At 35.3% G+C, this 24,579-nt stretch overlaps 2 protein-coding genes across 3 annotated transcripts in view; both read left to right on the plus strand.

Annotated features, from left to right (window-relative positions):
* Positions 1-19,659, plus strand: part of lcp2a (lymphocyte cytosolic protein 2a) — a 186,053-nt gene extending 166,394 nt beyond the window's left edge. Inside the window, exons 1-21 of one of the 2 annotated variants that reach the window (XM_053478159.1) lie at positions 1,920-2,078; positions 2,330-2,392; positions 4,508-4,554; positions 5,448-5,513; positions 5,618-5,646; positions 8,655-8,695; positions 8,790-8,979; positions 10,680-10,771; positions 11,135-11,192; positions 11,295-11,348; positions 12,157-12,173; positions 12,480-12,499; positions 13,847-13,951; positions 14,760-14,784; positions 15,162-15,174; positions 15,448-15,535; positions 16,815-16,855; positions 16,944-17,008; positions 18,109-18,183; positions 18,311-18,460; positions 18,593-19,659. In XM_053478159.1, the coding sequence (XP_053334134.1) occupies positions 2,001-2,078; positions 2,330-2,392; positions 4,508-4,554; positions 5,448-5,513; positions 5,618-5,646; positions 8,655-8,695; positions 8,790-8,979; positions 10,680-10,771; positions 11,135-11,192; positions 11,295-11,348; positions 12,157-12,173; positions 12,480-12,499; positions 13,847-13,951; positions 14,760-14,784; positions 15,162-15,174; positions 15,448-15,535; positions 16,815-16,855; positions 16,944-17,008; positions 18,109-18,183; positions 18,311-18,460; positions 18,593-18,718 (1,443 nt within the window). In that variant the 5' untranslated portion in view covers positions 1,920-2,000 and the 3' untranslated portion in view covers positions 18,719-19,659. Of the gene's footprint in view, positions 1-1,919; positions 2,079-2,329; positions 2,393-4,507; positions 4,555-5,447; positions 5,514-5,617; positions 5,647-8,654; positions 8,696-8,789; positions 8,980-10,679; positions 10,772-11,134; positions 11,193-11,294; positions 11,349-12,156; positions 12,174-12,479; positions 12,500-13,846; positions 13,952-14,759; positions 14,785-15,161; positions 15,175-15,447; positions 15,536-16,814; positions 16,856-16,943; positions 17,009-18,108; positions 18,184-18,310; positions 18,461-18,592 lie in introns of those variants that run through there. The other variant, XM_053478160.1, reaches the window with a different exon arrangement.
* Positions 19,660-20,262: 603 nt separating this feature from the next.
* foxi3a (forkhead box I3a) lies at positions 20,263-22,762 on the plus strand. Its single transcript, XM_053477900.1, has 2 exons — positions 20,263-21,597; positions 21,721-22,762. Exons 1-2 carry the CDS (start codon positions 21,045-21,047, stop codon positions 22,269-22,271), a joined length of 1,104 nt encoding a protein of 367 aa, XP_053333875.1. The 5' UTR covers positions 20,263-21,044; the 3' UTR covers positions 22,272-22,762.
* Positions 22,763-24,579: the final 1,817 nt, after the last annotated feature.

Here is a 24,579-nt window from a genome sequence, read left to right on the forward strand (position 1 = left end):
CTAATCTAATGATATAATTCATACAACCACATAATAGGCAAAAAAATCATGTTTAAATATAATATGAAACGTTATGGATGTTTTAAGCCTAACAATATCTACTTTGCCCAAGAGCTTGGCTACAGTAACTTTACAGTGAGTATGAACAAAACAAAGTTTATAAAGTATATTTGTTAATGTAAACTGATATTCTTTAAACCTATAATGCTGTGAATGGTTGGAAAATGGTTTATGCTGATTATTGGTATAGCACTAAGGAATGAAGCTACTATTAAATTTATTACTGAACAACTGTATGTTTATTTGATCGCTTTATTAAAGGTTAAACAGTGGGGTTCAAAAGTTTTACGTCAGCCGTAATTTCTTCATATTTTGCCTTTAAACAGCCATAGTTTCCTTTTTAAGATAATCTCGAGGAATAGTTCCCCAGTCCAGTTCCTGTACCTGACCAGTTTCAGATCAGAGGACTGTTTTGTTTTGTTTTGTTTTGCACAACGACCAATAAATCATTCACACATAAAAAGCATCGAAGTTTAGGCATGAACCAGTAAGAAAAATGTGCAGATGATGTCAGACTATCAGGCCGGTGATTAGTATAGTAGTGATGCTGAATGCTGAGTGGTTGGAATGGATGAGAAAGCAAATGAGGTTGATACATAAACCACCCATTTTTAAATTCTTAATCTTTAAGCACTTTGCAGCCTGTCGCAGTAAAACATTTGTTTACTTAGATATGAGGGGTGGCTCAAGGCTTTGATCTCGTACTGTACTGTAAGTCATAGCAGCTATAAAGGGCTCATAAGCAGATGGTCACACAACCTGTAGGGTACGAGGTGCTCTGTCCTGAAGACTCTTGTCAAGTTCCATAAATTTTAAATTAATTGTTTCTTATAGAACATTTCACCAAAAATAATAGGTATAACTTATTAACTTTTCTTATTTTATTGTGTGTGTGGATTAGGCAAAAAAAAATCATCAATATCTTCAGACCAATCAGGTTTGAGAATCCAATGGCACTGTAAAATAAAGAGATAAAATTCAGCATGTTTTTGGTTTGTAGCCTCACTTGTGCCAGATATATTTGATTTCATCCATATTTATATTACATTTCGGTGATGAAATAAATTAATGTTGCGTAAGGTATTACCGTATTATATTAATTCATGTGCTTGTTTGCTCACTGGCCCACCAGTACACATTTGACCCAAAGTAGAAATAAGGATCTTTTCAAAACTAAAGCGAGGTCATTAAACCTCCAGAACTGACTTCTCTATCTGTTCTATTTAAAGTAGAGATGTTTATGTAAGACTAGAACAAGCATGTGCATAATGAAAATGACTGTGAACAAGCCCCCCCCCAATTACTTTTTTAACCATATACAGTACACACAATTGTCTTCCTGTTATGTCTGCTTTTGTGTTCATGTAATTTATGATTGCACATTTTTTTTTAAGTCTATTCTGTGTTCATAGGTTTAAGAGGAAAAATAGATTTCTGAGTGAAGCAGTGTGGGCAGGGAAGTTAAAAGAAACATGGTAATTTTTTTTCTCGCTAAAGGACTTGTACTTCCCCTATTCGATACCAATGTGATCAACAGGAAACCTACAGGGAAGTTATGTTATTCTTTCTTCTCTCAGTGTGTTCGGTCAGGTCCTGGGTGCTGCTTGTTTTAAACATCAAACTATGGAGTAATTTGGACTGTTTTTCAAATAATTTCACTTTGTAACCATTCTTTTATTGCCAAGCTTGCTGGGTTTTTTTTTATTTTTTTTTTACATTCTTCACAAGTCATGTATCTCATTTGCAGCATTTCGTGTTGGTAGATTGTCTCAGACTTTTCTCAGCTTCTATCTGCTCCCCCGATGGATGGTGAAACAGCTTTTCAGTTATCCAGCTGTCATGTAATTTTTGTAATGTGAAGACTGCTGTTTGGTAAACCGAGTTATTTTTAGATTCTTCTTTTTCTTTCTTACACCGAAAAAAGCGTCAAACTTGAAACCATGAGTTTTGATAGCATTCCTCCTAAATCGGATGTCATGGGCTGGGATCCACCTCACTTAGCTGACTTTTTGAGACGGGTAAGTTTCATTTGCTGTACCTGCATTTGCATAAACATTTCATGGAAATTAAAGCCATCGTTATTACCTCAAATGCACACACATTTATTTTTTTAATCCTGATAAAAATCATTTAATGTAAAACATCAGAAACTATCAACATGGGTAACATGGTCAGATTTTGACACTGACAGTACTGTATGCCATTGTATCTCTTTTTCATACTTGTATTAAGTCTTTTATACTTATTAAATTTTAATCTTTATTAACAGCAAAATATGACTGGATGTGATAAGGTTATCCTGAAACATGGAATAAATGGGCAGAGATTTCTGGTGAGTACACATTTCAGGGAACTTTTTCCTCTTCTCACCATGAACAATTAATTTAATAAAAGTTATGGTACATGGACAGTAACATTATGTCATGCTATATAGCTTAAAATAATAATGCATTATGTTAAAATTAAATTTTCGATAAAAACGCTTTTTAGGATTATAGGCCTAATAATGAACCTGTTCTAATCTAATCTAACCTAATAATTAACGAAATTTATCAATGAGTTTTCAATAACAAACTTACTGTATAATCGAGCATATTGTGAAGCTTCTAGTTGTTTCATAACAACTTTATGGAAGGAGACTCCATTTTGTGATTTCTCTGTATCATTGTGGGCAAATCGCTATGATATAACAGGAATAAAACATTTGAGGTTTGCTGGTGTAGACGTTGTCGTAGGAACAGTAAGTAGTGGGACTCATCATCACACTATCTTATAGATTATGCTCCCAACAGCATGCCCCATCATGCTTTATTCTTTATGTATTGAAAGGTGAAATCTATTTTATTAGGCCAAGGATATTGATAGATTTTCGTAATTATAGAAAAATACATTAAAATCGAAACACTATTAAAGCTTAACCTCACTGTTCCCCATACAGTATCATTTTCTTATAAGTGTAGAGGAACTACTAGGAAGAAGAAAAAAAGATACAAAAGTGTCATTTTTCTCTTTTTTTGTAGTGCATGAACAAATTTCCCCTTCGTACTGTAGGATTAGTCATTGTGTCTCGCAGGTTGTCATGGTTTAAGGAAGTGACATTATTAGAATTTTTTTTTTCTGGTATTAATATGGAAAGATTTATAAAATCATAGAAACTAAATATACAGATAGATAACTAGATAGTTTTTTTGGTCTTTATAATGCTTTACAGGGTAGGTTCAAGTAACATCAAACTTTCTTAAGATGGCAAGAGGAAAATATCTAAGTTGCAATGAAAAAGAGACAAATTTAGGCGCACGAATACAGGATTTTCAGTCACAAAGATTGTGAATTAGTTCTGTTTCAGTAAAAATCTTGATGACTCAATCTTATTAAAACATTTTGTTTCTAATTTTCATTTACTTTCTTTAATCATCGTTGACGTATATTATAATACGGCGTAAATAAACATATAAGGAATGTAACAGCATACAAATATATTCGCATTGTAACAGCATTCTCAATATATTGCATTCGCACTGATAATACATCCTAAACGAATAGACATACAGCTACAAAAATACACTATTCATAGCATTTTTTTTTCTTTAGAAAGCTTCTCAGTAAAAGTCACCTGATTTAGATTCGAGCCTATCAGGAAAGAACAGTCACACCAGGAGGGAGGTTTTTATTTTTATTCAGGCGCAAGAGACAGCAGATACTGTACGCGTAAACTATAAATGTCAAAATGGCAGCACCGACCTATTTACAGCATCCTTAGTGACTGCCTGGTCAAGATCATAATGGTTTAAATGAGCAACTATTTTGTTTAAAAAAAAAAAAAAAAAAATCTAAGTTGTTAAAATATATCATGGAGTAGGTACAAAGAAAAGGCTTTTAAGGGTCTAAATCCAAATATGAATATATATATATATATATATATATATATATATATATATATATATATATATATATATATATATATATATAAAGGTTTGGAGTGGCAAACAGGTGCAGATGCAGACAGTGACATTGGGTTACACCGATAATATCATTCTCACCTAATATCTATATCTAGATTCATATACAGCTTAAGCTATATATAAAAAGGTTAAGTGTGCAACACCGCAAATAACTAACTGAAAAGATACCAGGAGATAAAACGTTTTAAAATAAATGGTGCATGATCACTTGTTCAGGGAGAAAAAAGAAACTACAGCGACGTACTGTGAATTCTCAAAAGATCTGACATAATAAATAATTATGAAGTTATGGTGTTGGTAAACACTAAATGCACCTTAATTATCTATTTGTTATTTTCTATATTCCTTATCATCATCATCATCATCATCATCATTATTATCATCATCCGTCTGCCATCATGTCATCATTTCTAAATAGCAATTATAATAGCGATAAATGCATTATTTTGTGTTTAACCTGTAATTTCTCTTGATTATGGTTACAGAATATGACTGATAATGACCTTCAAAAGTTCCCCAAACTACATGCCCCGTAAGTATGACCTGTCCCTTTTTTTTTACCTTCCTGGTGACTATGATTTTAATCCTATCATTTTCAAAGCGATATTAAAGGTCATGAATCCTACATAGCAGTTATAAAAAGTCAGGCAATTCCTGCGATTGTATTACTGGTGTCTGTCATGTTATCTTTAAAAGAATTAGATGTTGTTTATAAGTTAACATTATTCCTTTGAAATAGAACATCTAATTTCTTTATTTTAATTTATCTTATCAATTTGCACTTTTACTGCAGAGTCATTTTGTTGCTGAGCATTCGGCAAAAATCGAAATACATTTCTCTTTTCTCTGTCTCGCTGCATGTACTGACAATAAGAGGAAGCCCTGCTCTACCATGATAGTGCAACAAACGCAAATGTGGCAGGAACCATCGAAGGGCCGAGTCACGTGTTGTTCAGAGCTCATTTAACAGATATGAAATTGCTGAATGTGTACAATTTCAAGGAACAGAAAACTAGCCCAGACTATCCAAGTGTTGTCAAATGCTGTGAATAAACGAACATATTACTGACGATCACACTGGGATGGGAGTTGATATGTAGAGCATTATAAAAGCACACAGAGGAAAGGGGAACTGTTTCACTTACCACATCCTGTCAAAGCTCTGCCTTGTGCGCCCACCCGTTACACCCGCTGCTAGATTAGCATGAGATGTGATCTGCTTTTATGAGCTCTGTTGTAATGTTACTGCTAAAGGATATATCTTCCTTATATTCATTATTGCTATTGTCTATGTGATCAATCAATAAACATACGATCTACAGTACTGACCACAGACTACAGCGACAGAAGCCAAAAAGCTATGCTGTTGCTAATCATTGATGAATAACTTTATGTTTTATATTTTGTACTTTCAAATTTATCCAGACTCATCTCCAAAATCTCACGGGAAATCAACAAAAAAGAGGAGAAGAGAGGATTTTTCCAATTAAGGCAAGCAGTTGTATATATATACTGCATAATGAATCTCTGCTTAATTATAGCTTTAAGAAGTTTAATCATCTTTTGATATCTTTTTTTTTTTTTTTTTTTTTTAGAACCTCTGCACCCAAGTATCAAGAAGCAGGTACAGATTATATTCAAAATCTTCAGTGTTAATAGACCTATTTAAGCATTTTTAAAACTAGAGAACCTACAATACAATGAACAGCTTTTGTGAGCAATTTCTACATTTGTTCGTTTATAAGCATTGCATGTATGACCCTGATGAGATTCTGTAACCGCTTCTAAGTACGGAACAAAAAACATCATGGCGTGCTGTTACAGGAAAATAATCAACATATCATTCGAGTTTTATTAGACTTATTCAAAAGCAAACTGACCCCAAATAAATCATTACTTCTTTAATATTTGGGTTAATCTCCCTCCCCCATTAAAAATGGCTGATGGTAATTAATTAGTAATTTAGTAACCCAGTGTAAAGATCTATCCAATGACAGAAACTCCAAATCACTTTTTTAAGTCAGGATAGAAGCGTCTGCCGAAGCCTAAATGTAAATGCAAATGTAATGAGCGATTCATCGCGCTTTGCATTCATTTATGGTTCAATTTAATGTGATTGGATGTAAGCAAAATAACCTAGTTCCTGTTGTCACGTATTTATAGCATCTAAAATGAGTTGTTTCCTCACTAGCCTCTACTTGTCTTTCTTGTAAAGTTAATACAACAACAAAGAAATGCATTCTGTCATGTTACTGCAAAACCACAAAGCGCCTGTCCTGAAGACTTTCCCACAGCCATTATATGTGCAGACACTGACCAAATAAACTATCTACCTTTGAAACCTGTCTTCATGTTATCATGAAAGATATTATTACACAATTTAATGTTGAAAAAAAAAAAAAAACACTTCTTGAATCCCTCATTCCATATAGGCATTAATACAGATTTAATATACATGTCAAAGGTGTTCAGTGGAGTTGAGATCAGGGCTCTGTGCAGGACACCTTGTCTCTATTGAGCTTGATTTTAGCTGCACTGTACAGTAGTATTGTCAAGCTGGAACAAAATTAGCTCCAGTAAGGGAAAGTTAAAGCATACCAAGACATTCTAGACTGTAGTGTGCTTCAAAATTGAACATATGACAACTGTTTGGAGAAGAACTACATACTGATGGCATGTCCATTTGTCCACAAACTTTTGACCATGTAGGGTATATGCTCTATTCCTATTAAAATAGTTTCATGACACAATTGACTACTACTTCATTTGAGGACAGGTCTGGCATCCATCAATTGAATAAAATCTTATTTGTATAGCGCTTTTAACAATGGTCATTATTGAAAAGCAGCTTTACAGAATCGAAAGAAAATTATGGAAATGTGTATGAAATGTGTGAGGAAATATGTATAACTCAAAATGATCAGACATCCACTATGGACTTTCAAAATTGACAAACTATTTTTTGAATGGGAATAGAAGCCATATGCTCCTAAATGTAGTATATACTCTTCCAAATAGGATAAATGATTTTTTTACTACATACAACAGGACTAAGTTATTAACCAATATGTATAGTATATTTATCTGTTATTCGCTTTATTTTCTTTGAAACCAGCCACATACTACAAAAACACAATGTCACATCATACATTATGACAAAAGTCCTAGATTCTCAAACATTACGTTATAAAAGATTTATGCAATGCTTATGAAGGTGTAATAAATACCTAATTATAAAGCTGTTATAAAGCTACCTATCTTGTAGCTTCTTGTAGCTTTCAAGTAAAGTGTTACAGATTCATGCTTAAAATGCACAAAAAGCTAATTTAAAATAGTAAACGCTTATAATGGGCTTTTATGTTCTTTGTTTTATCTTTCATTTTTCATTCCAAAATGGATAATTTAGTTTTCCTTGGTCACATAACACTCGCAATAAGTAAAATAGTTTCACCTCAAGGAGAAATTCTGTAATTAGTTAAAATGGGTTCCAACAAGCATTACTGCACATTTACCATCATTTGAAAAGCAAGAAATAGATGTATTAAGGAACACCAAATGCATTTTTTAAAATGAGGAATTTTTCACTAACTACATTTTTACACACAAAATCACTATAATTCATAATCTATATTTATACATTTTTAGCTTCTCAATTCTGTGCAATGGTCAACTTAATATGGAAAAGAGGACATTACTCTAATCGTTCTCACTAAACCATACGAATACAAAATAAAAATAATATATGCATGTCCTGATTAAATTTCGATTGGTGAATTTAACAGCAAAGTCCAACGCTGAGTGTCAAAAATCAAAAAATTATAAAAATCTGAAAAGAAAGAAACAAAAGCCCTCTGTGTCTCTTTGGGATGTGTCTGGGGATGGTTTCACTCTACCATGAAAACAGTTCTGGCCTCGACTGATGTTGACAGCTGTTTCTCTGAGGACTTGACTAGGCTGCAGTTGCTCGATAGTTCAGGACTGGAATTTCCTACAAGTCTGCCTGAGTCTCCAATAACTACCTAGACTCCATATTAACATCAATTAACATCAACTGTATTCAAGGCTGAACTGCCTGCCACCTAACACGCAGTATGAATGTAGATAATTTTCTGCTCTCTGTTTCACCCAAATGAGGATGGGTTCCCTGTTGAGTCTGGTTCATCTCAAGGTTTCTTTCTATTGGCATCTCAGGGAGTTTTTCCTTGCCACTGACACCCTCGGCTTGCTCATCTGGGACTATCTGACCATTTTGATTCATACACATTTACATTCCGTACAAATAATTCTTTTGATTGTGTAAAGCTGCTTTGCGAGACAAAGACCAGAGAAACTAAAAAAGCCATATTATAACATAATATAATACAGAATATAAGTAATAAAAGCAAATTTTCATATACAATGACGTTAACCAAATACATTTAATTTAAAAATTATACCTAAAAGCATTTAAAAACTAGAGAATTTTTGACTTACCCTAAGAATAAGAATTTACACAATGTAAGTATCATTTCTCAGTATGCCTTCTTTCCCTAACAGCTGCAACAACTCAATAGAAAAAAGTCTTAGATCATGAACAGAGATCATTTGTTTCACATTACCTGACACCATTTTCTCTTCTCACACTTACATTAGAGTTGCCTGTGGAGGACCAAGGATGGGGTTCTGAAGAGTTTGTAAGTCCAGATCTTCACCTATTCGTCACCTGCTTTGATTATTTCAGTTGCTTCCATATTTGACTGCTTTACACAAATTACTGTTAATATAAAGGAAAGCGATGATGATTACGAGAGTCCGAATTCAAACGATGAAGGAGAAGGCAGTGGTGGAGATTATGAATCAGCAGCAGACGCTGGAGGGGACAGCGATAATGACTACGAGCCACCTCCGAGCGAGCCGTCTGATGACCTGCAGCATCACCAAATCTGTGCTGCCAAACACAGCAACAGCGAGTACATTGGTAAAGAACGCATAGCACTTCGGTCTTACTCCTTTAGCTGCAGAGAACAGTTGGTAGATTAGTTGATAGATTTTCTCTTGCTGTTTTCTCTCAGCTGCAAGGATTATATAAATGTCTTTTTCTAATATATAGTTATCCCTGATATATATATATATATATATATATATATATATATATATATATATATATATATATATATATATATATATATATAGTAATTCCCTAATAGCGTACTCTTGTATAGTAGATGCTCTATGTATGGATAAAAAAAAATTATGTAATTGTTCATATGGTATCTCCTTCTGTGATTTTATTAGCCTTTTTGCAAGGTGTCTCAGTTGGAGTTAAACCAGTAACTTTAACCCATAAGTGACTAGACCTATTTTTCCTTTAAGGGAATTATGGGGGATTTAATAAAGACCAAATAGGCCATGTGGAACATTTTTTGAAAGACGTTATATGGCATTTTCCCTGTCAATTTTAGGGTTAAAAAGTGATATATGTCATGTGATATGTTCTTAATGTTGTTTGTGTGTATATATATATATATATATATATATATATATATATATATATATATATATATATTTTTTTTTTTTTTAATGCAGTCAGAACTGTCAAGTACATAATTATTAAATCTTTAGAACTGCTAAACAGGTTAAAACTTACTTTCAGCAACGAAAGAACAACAGGCTTTTTAGCTTGTTCTGTAGCATGTGCTACTCAGGCCCCTCTCCATTTTGGAAATGATGTCATGAGTATACAAACATGAAGATTGTCACATGATTGCAACAGGATGTTCATTATATGTCACTTAGGGACATGAGTTAAAGTCAAGAATAAAACAAAATAAGGAACTTTCCAGAACATTTGATACCTTTGTCACCATTTGTTCTTAAGGGCTACAAGTTTTCAGTCAACTTTGTATTTTCTTGGTGGCTGGTTTTTAAAATAGAGGAAGTGTCTAGTATCGGTTATTAAAGTATTAGGTGTGAGTTCTATTTTAAAAGCTTCATCTGTTTGTCTGCCCCCTGTTAATTTTTCAGTTTCTCCTAATATGTTAGCATGGCGAAATAATTCAGGTTGACAACATTAATAGTGTCTTCCATGTTGCTCTAAAAAAAAGCCGCTAACAAGTTACATTTCTAACTAACTACATTTCACTGAAAAAGGTACTGCTAGCTATCTAGTTAGCTAAATCTATAATTAAACAATGAAGAAATTCCAAAACAAACACACACAGTATTCTACTTACAATCTAACTGCAATAGCTACCAATTTCAAATATAAAATTGCAAGTTTTACAAGTTATTTAAAACAAGTGAACGTTAGTTTAGTGACCAGTGGTGCAGCTCCAGGCAGGGGCAAGTCTGACTGGTTTGAGATCTTAGTCATGCTGATTACTGTTTCAATGACTGGCAAATGATTACGAGGTTCTGCCAGTTTGAGAGATCTCTTGTTTATCATCTGAAGAGCCATCGTCCAAGCAGGACAAGTGCAGGGTACAGTACCTTTAATCAGCTGTACTGGAAATGGATAAATACTATTCTTTAGTTCATGAAAAGCGGGTAGCATTGGCAGTTTGGTACGAGAAATGAGGAAAAACTCTGGTCATTTGAAAATACTTCAATTTGCATTGTTGATTATTGTCCTATAAAAGCAAACTTCATTATGTTTTATTCATATGTTTTTGCATTTAGACCGGTCTTCAGTCAAAAGCCAGCCACCAGTGCCACCAGCACGGCCTGGGCCTGGAGCTGGTCCTCCCCTTCCTGCTATGCACCGTCCAAATGTATGTATTATTATTATTATTACTATTATTATTATTATTATTACTATTATTATTATTATTATTGCAATAAATAGTGGTACTGTGGCATAGTGGTTAGCACTAAGGCCTTGCATCACCAGGTTCAAGGCTTTGATTCCAGCCTCGGGTCTGAGTGTGCAGAGTTTGCAAGTTCTCCCACGCTTAGTGGGTTTCCTCCTGGTACTCTGGTTTTCTCCCACAGTCCAAAGACATGCAGACTAAACTAATTGTACCCGACCTCGTGCTCTAGGTCTCCTGGGATAGACTCCAGGCCGCCGTAGCCCTGTAACCAGGATAAGCAAATTAAAGAGGCTATGAATAATATTAATAATCTTTCATTTGCAGATTGGTGGAGCATTCTCAAGGAAAGAACAGTCCCCTCAACGAAATCCGAGGCCTCCACGTAAGAAAACATTGTGTTATCCTGTTTGTTTGTCGGAGGTTCTTATACAGTAGTTTTTCGTTTATTTATACTTTCTTGTTTTTATTTTTATTTTTTTTATAGCTCCTGATCGCAGTAAAAAACCAGGGACACTGGAAAGAGGAGCGAATAACAAAGGTAATTTTATTATAAAGAGCAACTTTGAAGATAACTAACCTGATATAATTTCTTATCATGTCATGTCAGAATTATTTTTTTTCTTTCTTGGAACCCGGTGTGTTTATTTTGTCGTGGTAATTTTTGCTGAAAGAAACACAGGGTGGCATGGTGTTGTAGTGGATAAAAGTCCTTACAGCTCCAGGGTCCTTGGCTTAATCCTGAGCACAGTTTATGAAATGTTATATATTCTCCCAATCTGGGTTTTGTCTAATACCAATATGATACCTGACGTGCAATCTATGTTTCCAGGATATGTTTTGGATCCACTTTGAATTCCTTACCAGGATAAAGTGGTTTTTTTGGACTGAAAAGTCCCTTTAGCTTAATGGTATATTTAGTAACTCTGGTAATGTTTAGTATATTTTGTGTCTTGTACTTTTTATATGGATATAGCCTGTAACCATCTCACAATATCATACATTTTAACTCTAAACACCATTTTCCTGTATTGAAACATCCTGTATAAACATCTCACTCAAGCCAAAATGGTTTAAAGACGAATGACATGACAGCAACAGAAGAGCACATAGTCTAAGGGGAGTAGATGATAACATTATGTTAAGTAATGGTGATACTGACAGAAAACATTTTCCAAGTTTCACTGTTTGGACACAAAGAAAAGCAGAACTTAAAACTATATTTTGGCCTGAGGCTACAAAAATGGCTAGAGATCATATCAGCCTCATTATCACTTAACAAAACTTTTATTTAGAGGTTTTGTGTTTAACAGTGGAGATTGACAACTATCTAACTTCTGTGTTCACAGGTACCTCAAATGAGAGGGTAAGGGAAACGGATTTTATTCTAAACACAGTTGGTTATATGTTGTTGGTTTTTTGTTTGTTTTTTTTTAATAACAGAAAAGTCATAACATACTGATTTACTGTAGTTGTTAGGATGGCTTAACACTTTTTAATACGTTTTGATAAAATAAATGAAAAATAAAAAAGCTCTACCAAACGGTTGTGCTGACATTTAAGGGAAAGTTGCGCAATTCCTGCTTTTCTTCGTATAACTTTGATATTATTCTCACTTTTATTTTTCATGTTATCTCTTTTCTTTTCTTTCAATTAACGGTGTCCAATGAAGAATGTCAAACCGCCGATGAGGTACTGTCAAATTCTTTTATGGTGTTAAATCCAAGACATTTTACTCTTTATCGTGTTTTTTTAATGAACTTTTATGACCTACAGTAATCTTTACTGTTCCTGTTAGTACTTACTATCTGGCTGTTTGAAATATAATTCAATCTCAGAATAAAACATAAGCCACTTCTGGTGACACACATTTGACCATAAGTGAGATTGCTTTAGGTGTGTGCTGCTAATTTTGGCAACAAAGCATTATTGCATTATATAAAATGGCACAGAGTTTTTTTTTTAAAACAGTGCTTGTGTTGTATGTAATAAACCTGGATGTGCTGCTAAATGAGAAAAGCTGATTTAACAATAGATAAGGTCAGAAATTAAAATGTTTGAACTGATCATTATTTGATAAGTGTTTTATCAGTCGGCAAATATGTTGCTGTTGCAAAGTCTAAGGATTGATTGCAAAGCCGACACATGAGCAGTGTGTTTGCAACTAAACAATCTTGCTGCAGCAGTGACTCATTCGAAACCACAGTTTGCAGCCATGTTTGGGCTTTCTGTTAATTAACCACTTTCATCACAGCATTTATACATCTCATGACAGTCCCTTTCTGCAAGTGCATTTGCAGTACATAGTTTTAAAGGATGAATTGTATTTCTAGGCCGGTGGTGACGCTGGTGCTTTTTGTGTTCTTGTTTGTGGGTTTTGTCATGGTTTACCAGTTTCCTTTTCCAAAAAACACTGAAAGTTGAATTGTCTATTCTAAATGCCTCTTAGTTTCAATGTGCGTGTATGTGTGTGTGCTCACCAAGTATCAAAAAGCAATTGGAGGCAATGTATCTTGCCATTCTCAGGGGGATCAATGGCAAATTCTTTCTCTCCTGTCAATCATTGGAAGGCAAGCCATTATAAGCATCTCTGAGCTCAGATGAAACGTTGGATAGTGCTTTGCTCTGAGTGTATTGCCCTGCCCTGTGAGCTGCACAAGCAGCAGTTCAAAGAAAAAAAAAATGTGTTGGTTGACTACACGTGACTTGGAGGAAGCACATAGTTGGTTACTGTTATATGAAAGGGGAAAGCTGTCATGGTGGGGGACTAAATTGGAGAGAAAACGTGACAATTTGAGCTCTATTCTGAAGTTCTGTCTACTTACCACACGTACAACCATTGTCTGCTTGGTTTTGCGTATTCAGTGCTGATCAGTATATATAGAGTCGTATTTATAACAAGACTGACAGAACACAACCTCAACTCATTAGCCGAGCAAAGACCTGTGCTTTCAGTAATAGGGAGTGCAATGAAAAGAAATTGGCTGTTACACCTTTTAATGTTAAAGGTTTGTCACTGCCATTCTGCCATTTAAACAGGAATGCTTTGGAACCTCCAATGATCAAACCTCCTTTACCAGCTGGAGGGGCTGGAGGGGTGCGGAGAAGTGCCTCCTCTGTGACTCCTGGTCAATCTTACAACAAGTATGTTAATCTCACACACGTTGGGTTTCTTACTGATGTATGGGCTTTGTTTGCCAAAGCACTCTGGAAGCAACTAAACCTACAATATATGGTTAAATATATGTGGACGCCTGACCCTGACCCTGACCCCAAAATGTGAGCTGTTACAACAAAGTTGGAAGCACACAATTGTATAGAATGTCTATGTATGCTGTCGTTTCACAATTTTCATGGAACTAAGAGGTCCAAACCTGTTCCATGGTGACAATGCATATGTACCTAAAAGAAGCTCCATGAAGATTTGGTGTGCCAGGGTTGAAATTGAAGAACTTAAGTGGAGAATGCTGACTGCACACCGTTTCTCCTTTCCCAACATCAGCGCCCAACCTCAATAAGGCTCTAGCGGTTGTATGGGTATATTTATTTTTAACAAGCTCATGAGGGTGTCATGGTCAGTTGTCAGCATACTTTTGCCATATACAGTAGTGTAGTAAATTTCCCTTTGTAAAAAATATCTAGAGTTAAAGTACACGATGTAAGTCTTCCAAAGTCTTTAACTTACACAATTTCAACCAGTGGTCTTCAACCTTCTTCCTGGATGATCCCTTTGGCCTGCACATTTCAGTGTCTTCCCTGCTCTACCACACCTACTTCAATCATAAGAGGCTGCTTAATTTAATAGCTGCTTAGTTAAATGAGGTGTGCTGTGAGCTGAGAAAACAGGGTTAAGGGGTCCTCCAAGACCGGAGTCGAGGATCACTGAGATAAACCATATAGAAATCAGAAGAGCTTAATTTTTTTTCCCAATATCTGACTTGTCTTTTGACAGACATTCACCTGATCCCAGAAATGAGGTATTTTCTTTTCTTTCAATTCAAAATCCATGCCAACATTTCCACAAAACAGTGCATTAGAAACGCTGCTATTAGATAATATTGTATTTCAAATGTGTCATAAGCTTATTAAACCATTTTTGCAACTGTATGTCATTTAATATTTTATTCAGCCATTTATTTGGAGAGTAGGTATCTTATATGTAATTCATTAATCAGTTTAAAGTTTAACACCAGCCTGGTGTTTTTACGGTCTCGATCTCTGTAAAACTTAACATACCATCCTAGTTTTATTCATCCCAGGCATTGTGATAACCTTGTGTGTTATGTCTTATTCGTATCTAGTGGTATTTATACTAATCTTTTACAATATCTTTTTTATTATTTTTATTTAACAGAGCTTAGATGACGGTAAGTGTGTCTTTTAAAAATTACTTACATTGCACATATAATTTTATAATTATATATTCTTATTAATAATAAAATATTATTTATTATTATTATTATTATTATTGTTATTGTTATTATTAATTATTATAATTATTTAATATTATTTAGAATTATTATTAATAATATTATTATTAATAATAATAATAATAATAATAATAATAATAATAATATAAATTGATACATTTCATGTACTATTTGACAATAGCATGCACTCTTTCCTGTTTGTCCTCACAGGTGCCAGGTCCAGCTTCACCTTTCCTCACTCCAAACATGCTAGGAATCCATCGCCGAGACCACACGGACTTGGAGGTCTACCTGACAAGTAAATTTCTCCTTTGGAACAATTACCTTCGTATCAAAGCTAATGCAACAAGTTCAACAAAGTAATGTTTAATTAAATAATACTTAAAAAGTAGTTCTTAAGGTACATTTTATAACAACCATGGTACTAATTAAAGCTAAGGTGGAACTGGTTCTTCCTACGAATTACACCTTACTTCACTCTAAAGGTAGTTCTTTTTCTTTCTTTTTTTTTTTACCACTGTCACATTGAAACTCCAGGGTTCAGAGTTCAAATCTTTTTTGAATTGGCATGTTCTGCCTGTGGTTGTTGGGCTTCCTCCCGGTAATTCAGTTCTCATCCCAAAGACACGCCCTGTAGGCTGATTGGTCTTTCCAAATTGCCCATAGTGTATGAGTGTTTGTATGTTGCAAGAAGGTTGGGGTCATTAACATATAACATATAACTTCCCCTTACAGCAATGACCACTTGCATGAAGTCATATGTCACTGCAGCAAACCATCATTCACAAACATTGCACGGCTTGTGTAGCTGGATGGAACGCGCTCCAAAAATGCTAAAAAATTTTATCAGTGTAAAACATATACATGTAAATCCCTTACACTCATTATAGTGACCCATACAATCCCATCACTGTTCATCATAAATAAAACTGAATATGATTTTTTTAATGAAATTTTGCTGCTTTATAAATTTTTTTTAAAACCATGGTGGTGCATCTCTAGTGCCAACTAGAATAAGAATTTATATTAGTGCACTTGTTCTAACTGTTTCAATAGTTTCAACTAATTCAATTAAATACATAATGTAGACTACCAGTCAAATGTTTGGACACGCCCTCCAATTCGATAGTCTTTCCTGATTTTTATTATTTTTAATATGTTGGAGGCATTCAAAATAAATAATAATCTCCTTTGAACAGTTGGTATTGAGATGCCTTTGCTACTTACGCTCTGTAAAGTCTTTCTAATGGCTCTAATCTGAAGTGCTGTTAACTGGCGATTGGTGATAACTGACTGTTCTTGTTGTTACTTACTTACCTAATGCCATATATGTTATTTCATAGTGCGAACATGATTTTTTTATTTGTATAATTTTCCACACATTTAAAACTTAATTATAAACTTAGAAAAGTGCAACATGTGGTTGTTAAAAAATTTTGTTCATTAATAACTTCAGGCATCACACCATGACACTGTTCATTATTTCCCCTTTACAGCACACCTTGTGTTTATTCCTTATGTATAAAATATATAATATGGTTTGAAAAACATTTTTGAACAAGTGATTTTTTTTACAGTATTAATCTGACTGCATCTCTTCCATCAAGACTGCACGATGGTATGTACCATCAAATTCATCAAATCATGACTTCTACCAAATAAACCAGTTAACTGAGTAATAATCTGCCAATTTTACTAACTGACAGGATCGAAAGGGGGGAGCTCAAGGAACCCACCACAACAACCAATGAGGCCTAATGAACTGGATCAGGTGAGTTTTAAACCTCTTGTTATATGAAGCATTCAGCAGGTGGCGCCTTTTCACCAGAGTTGAAATATACAAACTTCCAAGGCTTCAGCAGTTTATTTCAGGCCCTTAATAATGCATGTAAAATTAATGTACTATTCTAACCATCATGTCAGCTATTTTTATAATAAAAAAAACCAGTAAAAGTATTATGATCAAACTGAAAGGGACACACCTACTTCCTGTTACACACTTGTTCTAATATATTCACATTGTATTCTAATACAATCCCTTGTATTATACCTAATAACTATTGAATTGTATCAATGCCTGCAAATGGGAATAAGTTTAGAAATTGGGTAATAGCCGACATTCCTTATATAAGGATTTTTCAAGGATAAGCACACAATGTAGTTTGGGGACAATGTGACATATTCAAATGAGGACAGTGGTGTCTCATAGGGGTACCTAAATACTCTGTCTCGATTGTCTCATTTTGGAATATAAACTGTTGTTGGAAAAACATCACCAGGTCTTTTTCCAATCGTCCGCTTTGGGTTTATCTAGTTTGAGTGAGTCTGTGCTGACTGTAGCCTCAGATTCCTGTTCTTGCCTGACAAAATGTGGTCTTTTGCTGTTGGAGCCATTTCCCCTCAAGGGTTGACCTACTGTGCAATCTAAAATGCTTTTATGCTCACCATGATTGTAAAGAGTAATAATTTAAAGTTAAAACCTACATGAAAACCTAAATATGTAATCCCCTTCTGTCTTATGGTGGAGTCCAATCGTTTAGATAGATAGAAATTATAGATCATCCTTTTCCATAAAATGTGTTTAATCATTGTCTAACTCTTTTGTTGGCTTCTAACTATAGCACTGGAATTGACTGGATTTTATCGATCGCTTAACTGTTACTCAGTTTCATGAAATCCACTTGTACAAGTAGCACACACACACTACCATAGGACCAATACTCATAACTAGTTTACCAGTTTTACAGTAGCTCCTACCCAATGATGGATGGAAGATATAGGTTATAGCTGATTATACTGTATTTACTGATATGCATTTTATAAGGTAAACCAAGAAAATACCAATGAACTTATTTTTCTGCCATTCTGTAGGGCATGGACAGTGCATGGTATGTGGGACAGGTTACACGTGGTCAGGCAGAAGGCAATCTGAGACACGTAAACAGGGTGAGTCTTTTTTTTTCAGGGTGTTATTGATGTTTTTTTCTAATATTGACCCCGCTTCTTCTATAAACCTATAAGTATACCCAAACAACCTGGTGAGCTCTTGATATTTTCTTCTACCCTATATTAGGACGGAGCATTCTTGGTACGGGATAGCTCGAAAGGATCGGCTACCCAGCCTTACACACTCATGGTTCTTTACCAGAACAAAGTCTTCAACATTCAGATACGCAAAACAAGGGAAGGCTTCCTGCTTGGTACTGGCCTTAAATCTTCGGAGGTACTAATGCGCTTGTTTTATGTAGAGTTAGTCATTAAGAACAACTTTTTTCATTATTATTATTATTATTATTTACACTGCATACATCAAAGATAAACGTCAAACGGAATTGTGTTTAAAAATTTTTAACAGGTCTTTTCAACTGTCAGTGACATTATCAACCAATACAGACAGATGCCACTGCTGCTTATTGATGCTAAAAACCGTGGAACAGGACAACAAAACCAGTGTGCTCTGCTTCATCCTGCTGGATTTTGACTCTAAAGGACAACATAACAGAGCAGCCAGTTAGATCACACTTGATAGGGGAGATGATGTATGTTTCTGTATGATTTATTTTTTATTTTTTTGCTGTCACAGGATATACATCTACACTATATGGACAAAAGTACTGTATCTGGCCAAACCTGCAATGACATTGTATCCAAATACATATACTTCAATATGGAGTTGGTCCCCCTTTTGCATTTATAACAGCTTCCACTCTTCTTGGAAGGCTTTGACAGGCCACATGATTTTGGAGTGTTTCTGTGCCTATTTATTCTGTAGAACATTTATGAGGTTAGGCACTGATGTTGGACGATAAGGCCTGGCTCGCAATCTCTGTTCCAGGTCATCCCAGAAGTGCTCGATGGGGTTGAGGTCAAGGTTCTGTGCGGGGCAATCAAGTTCTTCCACACCAAACTTGTCAAACCATGTCTTTATAGTCCTCGCTTTGTGCAATGGGGGACAGTCATGTTGGCATAGAAAAGGGCCTCCCCAAACTGTTGCCACAAAGTTGGAAACATAGCATTGTCCAACATGTCTTGGTATGCTGAAGCATTAAGATTGCCCTTCACTGGGGATATGGGGCATAAGTGAAACACCTAAATTCAATAATTAACAGGTTTGACCAAATACTTTTGTCCATATAGTGTGGTCATGGGAATGTGTGTGCTGTTCTTTACAGCTTGATGAATAAAAGTATATAGAGATATGTACTTTAAGATAGAACTGGAGACTGGATAACCAAAACAATCCAGAACAAGTAACCAAGTGCATATTGTCAGTCATGGATTGATATAAATTTATGAACATATTATTTTCTGATTAATCTTTTTAAATATTTATGTATTTGCATATATAGTCGAAAAAAAAACAGAAATGCTTGGATGTGTTAGATTTTTTGGGGGCTTAAATAAAATTCTCTGCAACTCTAATTTATCATGGTATACATAATTCGTATGCACGTAATAATACTCTGTTTGCACTGAGTTTGCATGAAATTTCTGGCAAGCAAAAGGGTTCGGTTTTATTTCAATTCATATCTCGACAGTTAAAAAAACAACCTGCAGAAAAAAAGGGGGGAAAAATCTATCAAACTGTCATCAGGGATTGGGCGCGTGAGCTGCACAAAGGGATTCAGTTACGAGTGATTTGTTAAACGTGTTAGGATAAAATTCCAATGCCCTAATGCGGATTGCGCCGCGACACTGTGTGCTTTGATTAGTCGCTGTGTGCACGGGGATTTATCATGCAAATCATTTTTAAAATCTAAATTTTTTTTTTCAATAAATTCTATTTTTAAAAGGAAGCAATTTTAAAAGCATCCTAAATTATTATTACGACGCGTGTTTGAGTCGATAAATGCTCTGCTTGTTTTTATTCACCGTCCGTACTGGTGCACCGGGCTGCAGGTGCGCGCAGATGCCACGCGCTTTTCCACGAGCAAGTGACTGGCGCGCGCACTTCGCAGGGAGGGATGGCTGCGAGGGTGGGTGGGGGGAAGATGGGGAGGGGGGGGGGGGGAAGAGGGGGGGGGTGCGGTTTCACAAAGGTACGGAGAGTTCCAGCGCGCGCCTGCGCGTGTTTGTACTGTACAAGGAAAAACTTTTTTTTTTAAAAACAATTTTCATTCTCAAAAACTCAAAAAAGAGTTAAATAGTTTATTATTATTATTATTATTATTATTATTAATTCAAAGTCTTTAGACAGGGTTTTTGTATGTTGTTTTGTTTTAGAAAAAATACTAAAGTGACTTCCACTTTAGTATATGACTTTAATTTAATATATATGTATATAATATATACATATATATTAAATCTTTAACCTTTATATAAAATATACCTTTAATATAATATATCTTGAATCTTAAACTTTACTCAGCTGCATTAATAATTGCCAATTTTTAAAATACTGATCATAAGTCTTAACATTCAAGTCATTTGTTTTAAAATGTAAATCAAAAATTCAGGAAAATCCCTTTAAATATCTTTCAATGCGTTCATATTTTAATGTGATCTGTTTATAAGGTAAAGTAAAACAACATGTGACCCAACCATTTTCATCTGTGGCAACAATTCAAAATTCCTAATTCAAAGCAATTTCCAAGAACATGCTTCTAAGTTCCACTTACCATAGGTGTTTTTCCACCCTGCCTCTAATTTCATCAAAAACAAATTAGGTATGAGGTGTAAAAATGACTAGCCAATCAGAGTAGAGAGGGTGTAGCCAAAGAGGTATAAATACTTCAGGTGATAGAGGTAGCAGTTTATGGTGCACTTGACCGACTTAGCAGGAGGCAACGGACAGCACTAGCGTGAGCATGACATCATTTGTGCCACAAACCCTATCACCCCAATTCCACACAATGGGCCAGGAATCCCAAGAGTACAGCTTGTACAACGAAAATTTCTACAGTCCTCCGCCTCTGCCGAGCCCACAGCAGACCTTACCGTCTGTCAGTGACTTGGGCGAATATGCCACCCCGGCCACCAACCCTTACTTGTGGTTCGGTAACCCTGGGCTGAATGCTGCGTCCAACATCGGAGGAGGGCCGCAGCCCTACGGCATGCAGAGACCCTATCTCAGGACAGGACCAATGCCAGGCACAGAAGGGGCCTTTAGCTGGTTCTCTTTGCCTTCTCAAGAAGACTTGATGAAGCTTGTCAGACCGCCATATTCTTACTCAGCTCTGATAGCCATGGCAATAAACAGCGCCCCAAACAGAAGGCTTACGCTCAGTCAAATCTATCAGTACGTAGCGGAGAACTTCCCTTTCTACAACAAGAGCAAGGCTGGCTGGCAGAACTCCATTCGTCACAATCTTTCACTTAACGATTGCTTCATGAAGGTGCCAAGGGATGATGATGACCCAGGTAAGAATTTCTTCCTCAGTCTTTTTTCACGTTAATTCTATTTGATTTAAACAAAAGAATCATAGCAAAGTGTTGCTGTAATATGAAGTAATGTTTTTGGTCATTTGTAATATTTGTTTGCAGGAAAGGGCAACTACTGGACGCTCGACCCGAACTGTGAGAAAATGTTTGATAATGGTAACTTCCGTCGCAAGAGAAAGAGAAAATCAGATTCCTTGCCTGAAGAAGAGGGAAAAGGCTACACAGAAACAGACTCTACTGCATCCAGCCCAAAAGACCAGAACAATACGCTTCACGAATCTGAGAAAGAACCTTCTCCTGTTTCAGCAGGCGCAGCACCCTGCCTTAATGGCTTCTTGTCTCAGATGAATGAAATGGTCTCAGGTTCAAGTAGCATGCGAGAGGGTGCACTGATCCACTCTTTGCCACTGGGTGTGTCTATGGACACTCAGAGCGTCTCTCCGAACGGTGGTTTTGGCTCTTACTCGTCGAATGCTACAGTATCGCAGTGGGAGACGCAGATTCCTCCACCGTCTCAATCGAGCATCTCTTCCTCACCCTCTCACTATACAGCCAGCTACAGTGACTCAATCCTTAGTCAGTTCAATAACAATCCGTACTCAGGTCTGGACTCTAATACTATGGTGTATCCACGGCAAGGCACAGACGTGTAGAGGAACCAAAGTGTGTTTTCCACCTAAATTTCTACAGTGTTGCCGGAGGTCAAGCAGACACTCAGTATCCCACTCGCCCTGCCTAAATCACCTCACTTTGTGAATGTTCACACACACTGCTCTCATCCCCAACTGCTGATAGCGTCTCATTTCAGGCTACAGCTAAGTATTTTAAATGTGCTGATGAGGCTTAATGTTGTTGTATATGAAGTCCGATGTCTGAACTGAACCAGTATGTTGTAGTACATCATTCACTGCACTGACTTTACTGTATTTGTGTTGCTGTTGTTGTTGTTTTTAAATATTTTTTCTTACTGTAACATATGTTTGTGTGTGTACATGTATCTGTACAGAAATAAACCAAAATCAAACTGGCATTTTTTTGTGTATGCCTATTTTGTATAAAACAATTCAACAACCTTAAATGCAACATCACCATAGAGATTGTTTTGAAATATAACATATTGCAACAATGTGAGATATAATACTAATAATAACATACACAAAAAAATGCAAATAAAAATGAATTAAGGTTTAATGTCACTGTTGGTGACAGACTGCTGGTATTTGTTATTTTAGTTACTGATCCATGTTGGAACGGGTGTGGGGGTATGTGAAGGGGATAGCCAAAGGGTCCGTTGAACAACAAACTCTAAAAGAAAAGGGAAAAATACTGGTTTGACAGCAAGGGGAAAAAAAAGATAAATTATGCAAAACTTGTTCCTCTGGCTTTCAAGGTGCAGTCCCCCCATTTACAACAACTTCTTAGATTAAAACAAGAGAATCCCCCCCCCCCCTCCAAAAAAAAGAATACAAAGAATTTTGTAAAAAATAATAATAATAATCTATATAATCCATAGCCTTCATATCTACTTAAAGGTGTGAAGGAAATGATGTAGTTCAGCTAATACAATTAAACAAAGATGCTGTAATTAGCTTGATAAGATCAAGGCAACATTTTGTTTCGCCAGCTATATCAGGAAACAAGTTCAACATTTTACCTGAAGCAAATGAGGATTTGAACAGAACGTTTTTCTGTTCGTGACGCCTAATTATAAAAAAAGAGCAATTGCAACAATAGACTCTTTGTGTTTGTAGTAAGGATTGGCCCATGGTGAAAAATTTCCACAGACAAAATCCTTTTGGAAATTGATTCAATTGATTTCATCAATTGACTAACTTTCCTCAGTCTTGAAATCAGCATTTAAATGCTCTCCCTCTGGCAATGCAGGCCACAGCAGCCACCAATCCACACATATTTACTTGATGAAAACAGGGAAGTTAATAATTAAAAAAATAAATAATAAAACGCCTCCTCTGCTACTAGACAGACCAAATTTAATTGGACATTTTAGTTTAAAAACACAAAATGTAAGAGTTTATTATAATGCCAATTGCAATGAATAGACAATACTTCTTAGACATCAACCTGTAACATCTTCAAACACAAAAACAATTAGTTATCACTTTCATACATCATTAATTAGGTTTCCTAAAAAGGTTTAGCTTAAAAGCCTACTCATACAAACAATAGAACATAAACCTTCTTCAGACAGAAAACGTTGTCCTTAGGGGGTTTCAATCATCCTTTTGTGTAAAACTCTAAATTTGAAAGAAACAAATTAGTGTTTCGTTATCAAAGGACAGTCAAGGTATATCCAAGTGCCCCAAGGAAACCTTTAAAAAACATTGAACCCTTATATAACCCTTTCTAAGCATGCAAAGTTTAAAATAATAATAATTATTATTATTATAATTATTGTGGTAGACATAATCAGTCTCTGGTATGCTTATCACATGCATTTACTTAATATTTGTTTACTTTTACCATTTTTTTTTTTTTTTTTTATTATGATTTCCTAACCTTGTAATCTTGTAATCTGTAGTTCGGTTTCAGTGGTACAGCTGAAGATATGCAGTTTAGCAAAAGTTCTTTGGAGCATATTTACATAAAAAAACAGCTCTAGTTTCCCTAGAGACTTTCCCTTAACTCCTTAATCAGTGTTATTTTTGCCACAATAACTGAAATATTTATTTATCCCAAAATTCCAAAGATCCATGAAGAAGGAAAAAAAAAAGTCTTTTGGCACCAAGACAAACAGTTAATAATCTATCAATCAAAAGATCTATTAAGGAGAAAAGCGAATATGGGGCAATGCAAATTATTTAAGCTATCTGGCTTTGTGAAAGGAGAAAAGCTTCCAGATATTTAATTCAGGTAAAGATCTTTATGACATCAGTATCTTAATGTTAAACGGCCTAATTATGTTTTCATTACATGCATAACGCTTAAAAGTTTGCGATCACT

This window comes from Clarias gariepinus, chromosome 19, assembly GCF_024256425.1.
Source record: "Clarias gariepinus isolate MV-2021 ecotype Netherlands chromosome 19, CGAR_prim_01v2, whole genome shotgun sequence".
In the NCBI taxonomy this organism is placed as follows: domain Eukaryota; kingdom Metazoa; phylum Chordata; class Actinopteri; order Siluriformes; family Clariidae; genus Clarias; species Clarias gariepinus.

What these genes read in the sequence shown, in the direction of transcription:
- foxi3a (XM_053477900.1), top strand. Translation starts at nt 21,045, where the DNA reads ATGACATCATTTGTGCCACAAACCCTATCACCCCAATTCCACACAATG. An exon ending in AAGGGATGATGATGACCCAG is followed by an intron (nt 21,598 to 21,720) that starts GTAAGAATTTCT and finishes ATTTGTTTGCAG; the next exon opens with GAAAGGGCAACTACTGGACG.